This window comes from Cardiocondyla obscurior, linkage group LG06, assembly GCF_019399895.1.
Source record: "Cardiocondyla obscurior isolate alpha-2009 linkage group LG06, Cobs3.1, whole genome shotgun sequence".
Taxonomy (NCBI): domain Eukaryota; kingdom Metazoa; phylum Arthropoda; class Insecta; order Hymenoptera; family Formicidae; genus Cardiocondyla; species Cardiocondyla obscurior.
In genome coordinates, this window is record NC_091869.1 from 3,645,260 (window position 1) to 3,658,142 (window position 12,883).

A 12,883-nucleotide genomic window follows, 5' to 3' on the forward strand; every position below is an offset into this window, starting at 1 on the left:
ATCAACATGTTTTTTCTTTTTAACCATTTATTTAATACATCGCAATAAATTTTATATATTTACATGCAAAATAACATTGGCACTAATGTAAATTGTTTCTTAAATGCTTGGATACATATCCGCTTACTATTGAATACTTGATCTAAATTCTTTTATTTTATTCATTTGTTAAAGGTTCATATTTTTCTGTGTATACAAAAAAAAAAAAAAAAGGGAATTAATCATTACTTTCTAAAGTAGTGAAACAATTGTATTACAAATTGCAAAAAATCAAACAATTCAAAAAAAGAATTAAATTTTCAATAAATAGAAAATGTAATGCTACATGTAATATATTAATATAATAATTACATTTCGTATACGTATTAATATTATAATTACAAGTAGTTTTGCTCTAAATATTGATATAGATTTGAAAAAATTATGTAGAAGATATATATCATTTTTTATATCGCAGTTATTCATGCTACTAGAATAAATGTAACTAGAAACTTTCTCTTTGTATTTGGAGTTGAATATTTAGATATCTGATTTTTTTTTGCACTTTAGACGTACTTCTGTATAAAAAAATAATTTCTAATATTTTTTCGTAATTTGTAGCCAATTAGTGTTGAACATACATTTCAACACGTAATGTAGATTATTTTTAAACGGGTATCACATATACGCTTCCTATGGAAATATGATTGGCATCGATATGTCGCGTACGCTTTACTCTTTTGCAATAAAGCTACAAAGAAGAATAATGCACATGCCCATTGGCACAGTTGGTTGTATATGGCAATGTTAAAACTGGTAAATTATTTTCATTTAAAGGTCCAACGCAGAATGATCCATCAAACTTTTTAGCAAGCTGCCAGACATTCTGAGAAAAGAAACATTACGTTAATAACGTGATTCGTATAATTCATAACAAAAAGAGTATTACATTGCGTTTTACATAACGCAAAATACATACTTTTTCACCATGTGATCATAAATGTATGATGGAATGATCGTTACAGTGATAATATCTCCAGCATTTTCAATCTCAGTTGTGATATCCTTATCCTTCATGCCGACTACATTCTGTAAAAATATTAATAATTATTATTATTATTATTTTTTTAATTATTTGTTTTATCGAATATTAAAATGTAGACATTGTATCGTGCAAACCTTTCCGTTAATTTCCAGTATTTGATGATCAGTTAGAAGTCCATTTCGCGTGGCCGATGAATCTTTGACTAGAGCAATTATTTTTCCGTTTTTAAATTGAAATCCAACGTAACCCGTACTATCTTTGTGCATTGTTACAGTACGTTCAAACGGTCTGCAATAAAATCGGTAATCGATTTATTAATTAAACGTTAATAAAATTAAAGACTTTTTTTTAAATAAATAAAGCGGTATAGCAATTTTCTGACCTGTCACGCACAACCACTTTGATTCCATTAACATTCGCGTTGCGCAAAAGCTTGTGTACTTGATCCATTGAATATCCAGCAACACATATGTCATTAATACTTAAAATTTGATCTCCGAAACGTAATCCGACCATTGCCGCTGGAGAATTTTGACTTACGAGACATACGAAAATTCCCTTGTTTATCGCATGCACTCTAACGCCAACCTTTCCATCACCGTCTTTACACAGTGTTAACTATAAAAAAAAATCGATAAAGTATTAATAAAAAGTTATAATTCTTCGGGAAAAATATATTAATAAAACGTAGGAATATTTTAGTCGATATGAAACAATGTGATCGACCTAACAATTTTATTATTAGATCGTTACCTCTCTGATGCCATTTGTTACATGAGCCTTTTGTAAAGCTACAGATTGTCCTGATAAAGGAGCGATCATTCCTGTTAATGAATTGTACGTTCCGTTTGAAGTAAGCGCAACCTAAAATTACATAATGTTAATTTCTATATTACTGTGATTACTAATCTTTCTAATTGTTTCTTTTTATGTAAAACTAAATTAATTTAACCGTATAAGTTCTTCTTCATGATACAGTAAAAATCAGAAAATGGTATTGACATACATCAGCATTTGGACGCGTAGCAAGCGCATACTCGGGCATATTTTGCGCAATGGTCTCTTCGGTCAGCTCAAGACCCATGTAATCTCCTAAGGATGGATACAGCATGGTAGGTGCAGAAGGATCGTAAGTCGGTGCCGAGGGAGTTGTAGATTCGATCGGTATCGAAGCAACATATTGTGATTCGGCTTGTATTTGAGCCTGCAACGTTATAAATAATAATACAAGATATACTATCTTGTAAATTCTAATCAAATTTTTAATGTTTAATATAAATCGTACCTTCATCATATGATCTACTTTCATATCTTCCAGTGTAGGATAAAGAGACATCTTTAATTTTTGTTTTTTTTAAGGTTTTTTTTTTAAATAAATGTACCCTGTAATGAAAAAAAGACATGCTAATCTTTCTATTTTAAAAGTTTTTTTCTTGTTTTTACTAGTATCGCGCTACAAATTGTTCTTTATAATTAATTTATCATGTATTGATTGTATGATATAAGTAGTCTGAAAAATCAATATCAGTTAAAGTGGTTTTTCCACTAATTGTGATTAAAATTATGTGTTTTTAGAGAAAAAAAATTGTCTAAACATATTATATTGTTGCATTATGTTTCAAGAATACGTTAATAAAATAGTAAATTTTCACTAATGAGAAATCAATAATGGGTTAATGCATTAATGCATTAATTTCTCAATAAAATTGAAAAAAAAGGAATTTACTATTAGTACTTAAAATATATATTTAATACAATTATTTCCTATATAATCTAATCTAATCTAATCTGAAACAACAGTCACTTTAATCATAAAGTTCAATCATTCAGTTTAATCATAAAGACATGGAGAACATACATTATATAAATTGCCAAATAAAAGTTAACAGTTACCTTGTTCCTAATGTACATATAGCAATGTTTTACTGTATAAATAATATTTTAGATTTTTATGTACAAATACAACAAAGACTTATTTGTACCAGAAATAGTTTTGCCAGTAGTCACATGCAAGATTTCATCATTTCTAATATATGAGTCATGTACTCCTTTCACTATGTCTCATATATCTTGTATATGAACAATAGCATAATTACATAAATTTTTTATTATATTTTTTTATATAATTATACATATACATAACAGTTAGCTGTTACATTAGTGTTAAATATGTTCTACTCAATGCATTATAAAAGTAGGAACAGAGACAAAAATAACAAGGAAAAAAGAATACAGAAAAAATTAAATGACAAAGCATGTATAAATATATGAAATAACAAAGTTTCCTTTTAATTCCCAAATGTTTAAAGCTTTTGTATATCATTCTATTCCTGTGCTGGAAGATAACTTTTTTTTTTTTTTTTTTTCTTGCAACTAAGCCTTTTGGTTTCCACCTAAATTTCGCACTAAATACGAGGTTTGTTTCAATAAATAAGAATGTATTTAAGAACTGGTTCTGTATCACATTGTCTAAGCTACATTGCATCATATTGCGCATTGCAAAGATAATAGCACGATATCTAAGAGTAAATACGTTGAAGTCTACTTCTTGCAGGTAAGAGCAAAAAACAAACGTTAATACTTATAAAGTGTAAACGTTTAAATATAGTTAAAAAAAAGTATGCGTTTAGTTAAATTTTTCTTTTCGGGTTGACATATAATTTAGTACGCTAGGGCTATGCATGCTAAGGAGGTACGGTACAATTAAGTTATAATTAGCGATAATACGGCAAGATACGTTTACTTATGGATGATTAACTAGACGGGAGCTTACATACCGATATTGCGACGAATTTACTAGAGAAAAACTCACCTTATCAACGGGTGACAGTTAGATGTGTCAGTATGTCGATCGAGGTCCTGTCAATTTAAGTAAAACTCCGGAGTTGTCGAGGTTTTTTATTTTCCTGGCTACGAACTGTCACTCAGTGCACCGTCCTGATCGGCCAGAATAAACAGATCGAATACTCGTCTGTACTCGTCGTGATTATGCGCAATGCGCGTGACATAGAAGGAGTAATCTATGTTTGAGAATAAAGTAAAAAGTTAGAAAGCGACAACATGCTTTACGGACATTCCATGTTTATTAATATCTGAAGTGAGATAAAGACTATCGCTATTGTTCTTTTTACCTTTCCACCTTCCTCTCTCACTATTTCTTATCTCCATGGTGGACCGATGCCTCTCCGCCGCGTTTACAATAAGCATATCTTATAGCACCGTTGCTAGCTCTTGCATTTTGATCGGCACATTCTTCTAGATCTGAAACTACTCGCTAATTAAACGCAAGAGCTCACTGGGCGCTCCGTGAGTTCAATATAGCCGCTGCGCTATTGGAGTTTTCCAAGTTTCCTAGGGAGTATGCGGTAATACTTGTTACCTAATTTCCTAGCGCCACTTTGGCGCATATGCGTTGATCAGCGGAACTAAAATATTGAATCGAACCTTTCGTGCTAATGGTGCCCCGGAACGTTTCTACTAGAAGAATGCGCGCACTTTTATATGATACGTCGAAGAAAATGTTCGCGTAGTATTGTTCGGAAAAGTTAATCAGGGGATAACTATCGTTTGGATAATTCACGTGTGAAATTGACCGATTCGCGGTACTTAATTCACCATGGATAGAAGAAAAATGTCGTAAGTAGGAAATATGTCGCGACATTGAAGACGCCCAACGTTGTGACTATGCGCTATCATCTGCCTTTTTGCCCACGTTATTGCCGTTAATTGTCACATTTGCCATATCGAGCTGATCGACTGGTTTGTCACCGAAGCAGCTGTTTCATTTGAAAACGAATGGACTGACGTAGGCGTCGAATTATGGGCCTTATTACCTTCTTACTTTATCTCTTTGCCGGTTGTTATCCAGCTATCTATTGGCGTGAAATATAGATTTTACAGATATAACGAGATAACGTATATTACTTAGGTGTAACGAAGATTTACTTGCAGGAACACTTATTACTGCGTGAAACATCCGAATATTTAAGTATTTTGTTCGTCTTGGATCGGACCTTCGATAGGTTATTGCATATTTTGTGATATCTGAATCGCAATCTTATAATCCTATTTGACATTCTTTATACTTCTTATCTGTATATTAATTGTCCTCCGTTTCCTAGTACATACAGGTGTTGGTCGTTTATATGCTTGAAATAATAACTGTTATTTGTTCATGTAATTGTCCCAGATAATATTAAATTACTGTTTGAAATTACATCTTTATACATTTAATGATTGTTTTATTTAAGGTTGTTTCCTAAAGTTAATTAAATTAGTGCCTTAGTATTCAGGTTTTTCTTAGTGGATTAAAGCAATTGCATATCTACTTTTGTTAAAGACAATGGAACAACTTGTTATCTATCTAAGTAATTGTAAACTGACAGATTTTTAATATCTTATTGTTAATATGTTACCAATCTATCAAATTGTTACTTTGAGGATTTGGACTTTTTAAATATATTCTAATAAAGCTATGTTACAATTAAATTGATGATTCTATGTGATATGTTAGATTCTTAATTGATTTCTCTATATACACAAATATTTATTCTGCAGTACAGCGGGAGATTCCCTCTATCAGACTTTGGAAGTTCCAAAAACTGCTACTTCAGAGGAAATTAAGAAGACATACCGAAAATTGGCTCTGAAATATCATCCTGACAAAAATCCCAATAATCCAGAGGCAGCTGAGAAGGTTACTTCCATTTATTGTATCCACTTTTATCTAATATGCAGATGCTGAACAATTATAAATAGATATACAATTTTTGAAAATAATTTTAAAGATAAAGACACTAAGTTTTCATTAGCAATCTGTTTAGGATCATAATTGTATTAAGGCTTCTTTTTTATTGTATTATTTTATTGGTAATTGTGTATTTGTATTAGTATTGGCAATCGTAATATTTAACGTTTTCATAAAAGTATAACATTTTGTAATTGAATGTTTGCAGTTTAAAGAAATAAATAGGGCACATGCTATACTGACGGATCTGACGAAACGTAATATATATGATAATTACGGATCTCTTGGTTTATACGTTGCCGAGCAGTTTGGAGAAGAAAATGTCAATGCATATTTTGTTGTTACTTCTGGATGGTGCAAGGTAAAGACATTCATTAATTTTGCCAATATTTTTTTAATAGAAATAATTGATTACATTTAAAAAATTATAATTATACATATGTATAAAGTGTTTAATATTAAAATATAATTTATATACATTTTTAAATCGATATGTTTAATATATTAAGTATATTAAATATTAAGCCAATGTCTTATTGAAACAGTTGTATAGTTAAAGATAATAAACAAATATATTTAAATGTTGTAATCTAAAATTGTTAATTTTCTTTTACAGGCACTATTCATAATTTGTGGGATAATCACTGGCTGTTACTGTTGTTGTTGTTGTTTCTGCTGTTGCTATTTCTGTTGCGGTAAATGTAAACCAGCTCCTCCTGAAGACACCGGTGCATACCACAATTTACAGGTAATAACGTTTGTGTGACTTCATATTTATTTTCTAATAGGTTTTATAGAAATATTACAACTTAATAATCACGAGAAAATTAAATACCTAATTTACACAATGATAAATAGGAAGAAGGGTTAATATTAGCTAATGTAAAAAAAAATATACAGATAAAAAACTGTTATCAATGAATAGTCATACCAAGCCGACTGAGGAACTTTACTTTTTTTTCTTGATAAATTTCTTAGAAATTTATCGTCGTTGGTCATAATATTTCAACTAATTTTAATCTTAAATTGGGCTATAAAAAAAAATTTTATCAACAGATATATATTTAGAGTGTCGAGAATACCGTTTGTATAATCTATGATACGATCTCTCTCTTTCTCTCTCACTCTCTCACTCTCTCATATATATGTATATGAGTATAAAATGTTCGATATAAACATATGCAAACTGTACAGAGTTACTTGTTATATCTCGTCGCATTTTTTTTATAAACGATTTAGTATTATTTCTTTTTATTATTTACACATTTCTGATACTCTTATTTTATCGTGTAGTGGTACATAGAAATTAATCAAGAATATGTATAGCACGATACATTGTGTTATAACCAACACCTTTAATTTAATGAAAATTTAAATATTTAACTACCCTTACACGTTATATGTATGTAATAACCAAAGCTTGATGAAACATTGCTAAAATGTGCATAATCTAATTGCATGGAAATGAAAAAAGTAAACACGTTAACTTTTATGTTAATTTTTCTTTTTTTTTTTTAAGTACTTTATTGACAGTCGCTTTAAAACAAAAATTATTATTATGTATTGAGATCTCGGCCATTGTAATAAATTTTAAATTTATTTTTATATTTATGCATAAATTTCTTGCATATAGTTGAAAGCATGTCTGCGAGGAAAAAGTCTTGATAGATATGTAATTGCAAAAGCGAAAGGGGTTCATGTGACTTATATGACCGACATATATCTAAAAGTTTGTATTTTATAAATTGCAAGTATTATTTTTTAACCTTTTTTAACGCTTAATCTCATTTTTATCTTGGCACAGCTCTTGAACATTTTAGCAATAAAATTTATTTATTATTACACACACGCATGCATGCGTAAAAGAGAATATTTTTAGACAAATGTTTCAATATCACGAAGAATTATTCGCTTTTCTGTTGTACCATGAATTTGACAAGGCCTCGTATAAATGTGTATACTGAAAGGCAGATATTTTTTGCAGCGACAGCAGCTAGCATACATACATACACGAGTAAAAAATTGGCTTTATTCATTAATAGTTGTTTTTACATTTCTATCGACACATCACTCAAATAGAACATTGTTCTTATTGCTAATTAATTTAATTCAGTTTTGTATAGAATTATGTATTTGCTCGACAATTTCTCACAAATTATTGTACGTATTTGTAAAACAGCACGAGCTGAAAGTTTGCATGGATCCTTGCCCACGCATGTTAAATTATGTTTTATTTTACGGAAAGTCTTACATAGTTTAGCTGTTTTGTTTACGTTATTATTGTATTATAGCGGAACCCGAATGCAGAGGCCGTTGTGACAAATCAACCGCGTGGTTTTGACAAGGTAAGTTTTAATGACGCTTGAGATTTGATTTATATACCTTTCCGTCCTTTCTTTCTTTTTGCTATGGTTAAATATTGCTTTTTGTTGTCGTTCGAACATTATGTTGATTCGATTTAGCACAACTTTTGCGTTAAGCACTATAGGTAATTTCCTTAATCAGATTTTATCATAATACTTGCGAGCATTGCTACCCCTTTTTTTTTATGAACCAAGGATGAAAAAGATAAATTATCATCGTAGTACCCATTCCGCACAAATGCATGACTTGTAGTTGCTGTACGTGACAATTTCTCAAATAGATTTGTTGTTAAATTGTAATATATATAATAATTACGTATTATTCACAATTTGTGAAATTTTCTGAATCAAAATTGTTAACATTGCATCTAATATTTTTTGTATGCAAAGGTATAGATTCATTTATTTATAAAATTTATTTATAAAATTACAAAATTTTTTCTTATAGTGTCAATGAAATACCGATATATCACATTTGTATTAATTTCAATATCACATTATTTTTTGAACTTGAGAAATTTTATCACGTATTCATAAAAAACATCAAGAGAGATATCTTATCGCAAACATAAGTCGATGAAAAATACTCGTATAGAGTGAACATATGAAAACTTCGAAGTAATAAAATTCGAAACAGATATATAATATATCCGTTTCTTTATATTTTTTTTGTACTATTTCTGAAATTTTAGGATCAAGTTTAATTAATTTAAAAATCTTCAATAAGTTTATACAATTTTATTTTTTATTTTTTAATCTATTAATCTGTTACAATCTTTGCATTAATATAATCATAAACGTATCAAGAAAAAATGTTGAAATTAATACTAATTATAATATAAAAGTTGACTTGGTATGAATACAAAAAATAAAACATGTTTATTGTATATAAATACAATTATTTTAAAGTTGTTTCAAGATGTAACAAAATACCGTTGTGTGTACGTGCGTGCGTGAGTATTACATGTTGGATAGGTGTGTGTAAGAATAAAATTAGAAAAAAAACTCAACAAAATCTATTTAAATAATTTTAAATACAAAATTTACATGTCTAATGATTGCATTAAGTTTATTTAGCCTCTATATTATAGTAACTAAAATAAATATGTCTTTTCAAAGTCTTATTTCTAATTTTAAAAAGTGTGAAATATTATTATTACTCTTATTAAATTCAAATAATAAATTCTTATTTGTGCAATAAAAAAGAAGTTTAATTTATTAGTTATAAATGTATGTTCTACAAAACTTTTAGTAAATAATATTTAACGAAGGTACTATAGTTTTTACAAACGATATTTACACAATGTAATTTTGCAGGAAGAAGAAAGCGATGAAGATGCTGTGACAGCTCAACCTCAAGGTGGAGCATCACAAAATGCATCCAGTACACAGCAAACGATATTTGCCATGCCTGCACCAGGATCGGCGGCACCGACGTCAACGGTTAACGAAAGCACGAATCTAAACAGTGGCGGTGACCGTGTGATTTATACCACTGGTATTACAAGCTCTTGAATATAGCAAGTGTATATTACAAGTTTTATTTTTTGCATATTGCCATCGATCATCCAATTCATGTCGTTTGTTCAAAATCATTTATTCATTTTATTCTTGCACGTAGTTTTTGTTAATTAATATATTTTCACTTTTTTTTCACTTTTAATAGGAATTTTTAACACGTTAAAGATGTCAACGGAGACGCTAAAACATTTTTTTAATTTATACTGTTTCTGAAAAGAATTGTAGCTTCAAATTAAATTATAAATTTTAATTATGTAAAATTGCGTTATTATAGATAAGCAATATCTTTTTGTAGTTTTTTTTTTTTATTGAACATAATATTTACGTGCTTGCTACAAATGGCAGTTATTAAAATTTCACAGGAGAAGTAACGTTTGCTTCCACTAATCAAGTCAATATATTTATTTTTAATAATAAGCAAATGCTAGAATGAGAAAGCGTTATTTCCTTTTCTTGAAAATATATATTAGATACTTTGTAAAAGATCTTCGTACTTAGCGCGATTCTTTATACAATTCGTATAGTAATATTGACAGCTGTACGCTTTAATTTAGATTATTTAGAATATCATATAATTGTATACACATAAGTATATACATATCGAAGAATTTCACACCTCGGGTAACTCGGCCCGAACCATACGAAATGTATAAATTACAATGCGGCAAAAGTTAAGCAGAGACACTGACGAATCTTAAGATGATAGAGATATTATACGGTTGAAAACCAAAATCCATATTTATCACGGCATTGGAATATTTTGGAGAACAGTTCTGCTTTGTTTCTAACAATAAGATGATTACGACTTGTAATATATTTACTGGCGATTAATTATGAGAGAAGAAAAAGCTCTTATTAACTATATATTACGTGCTTAAAACGTGACCGAAATCGCAATTTTTGGTGTATTTGAATCCATTACCTCAGAAATTTGATAATTCTGTGGCCACATTTAGATTTTGTTAATAAAATTACATAAGCAGCGACTTATAATTTTTAAAATGCAAAAAAAAGAAAATGAGTTTTATCTTGTGTCGCAAAAAGAAGTGATTTATAATATATCTCTATAAAATTGCCTTTACAAAAGAGGTAGGAAAAAAAACCGCGAGGTATACACGAAACCCTCCTATGAAGGATTTGATATGAAAAACTGACGTCAATTTGTATTTGTCAATAAAATAAAAACTAAATTGACATACGAAAACTTAGCACGTCCTGATATGTACCGAATTTTTCTCATATAAATATGATCTTTATCAATTTCTCAATATTTTATTTCACGTAAAAATTTTACTTGCTTTTAAAAGTAAAAAATAAACTAGCCTTGTAAGTTATTGCAAATTATTGTTCAGTTGTAATTTTATATTAGCACATTATTCACTTTTCTGTTTATTTTTGCTCATCTTCATAGAAATTCAATTTTTAGTTTAAATGACACAAGCTAGAGAAAAAAAACTCTTAAACGTACGTGCACGTGCACGTATATTCTCTTTTTCTCTCTCCTTTGTTTTATTACTAATGATATATTTCTATATAGCGGCTGCCACAAATCCATTCATAGGAGCCACGGCAGCAAGTGATACCGGACCAACTAGATGGTAGACTGAATGCGTGAAAAATTCATCACAAACATTGAATTCATATTTATAGTGCCGGATCTCTACATAAACGTAGATCATAAGTTGATTGTATTAATAGACGGTGATCAATTTGACGTTACAACTTGTCCTTTTCTCTTCTTTTTTTGTATATACTGTACGTATTGTTCTATAAATCGTTATTACGTTGTATTCACTCAAATGTTTTTAACCGATGTTATATCGCTCATTTGCTACATTATAACACGACGTAAAGATTATCATTCTTGAGTTGCTTAAAACAAGAAAACCGATAGATCCTTTGAACTATGAGTTAACGATACTTTAATTTCTCAATAAGAGTAATTTTATTAAATCTTTATAGGAAAGTAATGACAAATTTTTATAATTCTAAACGTTTAGACTTATTTTCTAAAAAAAAATGTAATCGTGTTTTTTATTGTGGCAAATGAACAATATTTTCCCATGTAACAGCAATCTTCCATTCTAGGAGTTATACCATTTTACAATGTTCTTGTACACTGAAAGACAGATATGACATTTGCTGCGATGAGCGGCGACGACGGCTGGCGTACGTGACTTCTCTCTCTTTCTCTCTCTCTCTCGGCCGCCAAGTCGGAAGAAGAGTAGTAGAGCGCGCGTTCCTTTCCTCTCAGTCCTCGATGACCGGTGCTACGCGACACATCACATGCGTGTTTCATGTGAGATTCGACGCACGTCAAGATCACGTACTCCAACCGTCGTCGCAGCACCACGAATGCCATTCCTGACGGTGAGTGTACACGGAGGATATGCTTTATGAACTTAAACTTTTTCCTTTTAAATAATGTTAAGTTTTTTTATGTTTTATTTCTATAGAAGAGTTTTTAAAAGATCATGACGAGCAAGAATTAAGATAAGATATAAAGCCTTGATAAAAAATATGAATTCTTACACTAATTGTAAAACGTAAAATTAATCAGCTATGATATTACTATTATAACGTAAGATGGTCTTTTCTTCTCTCTAGAATGTTTGCATATATAGTTATATTAATGCAGCCACTAATTTCTGTCAAGTTTTTTCTCTTGAAATAATATAATATAACATTAAAATATAATAATTATGCATATATAATGATTATGAAAAACACGAGAGTATTGGTAACTTGTTTTTTTAATAAATTTTAAGGCGGCTACCCGTTGGAGGCCTAATTACGAAGTTGTGTGACGTTTGACACTGATCTAGAACGTAATTAATAAACTCCTGCTTTTCAACTTTCTAAACGTTAAGCGCGTTCTTTAATGAAAAGTTCTTTAATCTTAATCATAATGATCGACGTATATTTATTCAATTTTGAAAAAGAATTGACTCAGCATTATTTAAAAAAGATATATTGATATTTAATCCTTATTTACAGTGTATATATTTATGACTGTTAATAGCATTAACAAAATGATAATCGCATGTGAATAATCTTTGTAAAATATATAAAAACTTGTTGCAGTAATTATTATCTTTGGAAATTCTTTTTCTCATCTCATATGGTTACAACGTGAGAATGTTACTTAAGGATAGTAAAATATAAAAAAAATTAAATTTCTAAATAAATTAAAATATACAATTTAAATAGTGAAGTGTAAAAAATAAA

The 12,883-nt window shown here is 29.4% G+C and overlaps 2 protein-coding genes across 4 annotated transcripts; one reads left to right on the forward strand and one right to left on the reverse strand.

Annotated features, from left to right (window-relative positions):
• Positions 1-9: 9 nt before the first annotated feature.
• LOC139103706 (syntenin-1) lies at positions 10-4,432 on the reverse strand. The gene is made up of 9 exons (XM_070658639.1): positions 4,156-4,432; positions 3,837-4,044; positions 2,310-2,407; positions 2,031-2,228; positions 1,778-1,888; positions 1,407-1,642; positions 1,159-1,312; positions 959-1,068; positions 10-865 (listed from the first exon to the last, which is right to left on the reverse strand). Exons 3-9 carry the CDS (start codon positions 2,358-2,360, stop codon positions 811-813), a joined length of 915 nt encoding a protein of 304 aa, XP_070514740.1. The 5' UTR covers positions 2,361-2,407; positions 3,837-4,044; positions 4,156-4,432; the 3' UTR covers positions 10-810.
• Positions 4,433-4,482: 50 nt separating this feature from the next.
• Positions 4,483-12,742, forward strand: LOC139103707 (dnaJ homolog subfamily C member 5). Of its 3 annotated transcripts, none has more exons than XM_070658641.1 (7): positions 4,483-4,660; positions 5,582-5,720; positions 5,980-6,132; positions 6,388-6,519; positions 8,063-8,116; positions 9,452-9,654; positions 11,193-12,742. In XM_070658641.1, the coding sequence occupies exons 1-6, from the start codon at positions 4,641-4,643 to the stop codon at positions 9,647-9,649; spliced, it is 696 nt and encodes a 231-aa protein (XP_070514742.1). In that variant the 5' UTR covers positions 4,483-4,640; the 3' UTR covers positions 9,650-9,654; positions 11,193-12,742. The 3 variants fall into 3 exon arrangements, with proteins under 3 accessions (XP_070514742.1, XP_070514741.1, XP_070514743.1); XM_070658640.1 differs by having other exon boundaries at positions 4,484-4,660; positions 9,452-9,632; XM_070658642.1 differs by lacking the exon at positions 8,063-8,116 and having other exon boundaries at positions 4,486-4,660; positions 9,452-9,632.
• The last annotated feature ends 141 nt before the right edge of the window (positions 12,743-12,883 follow it).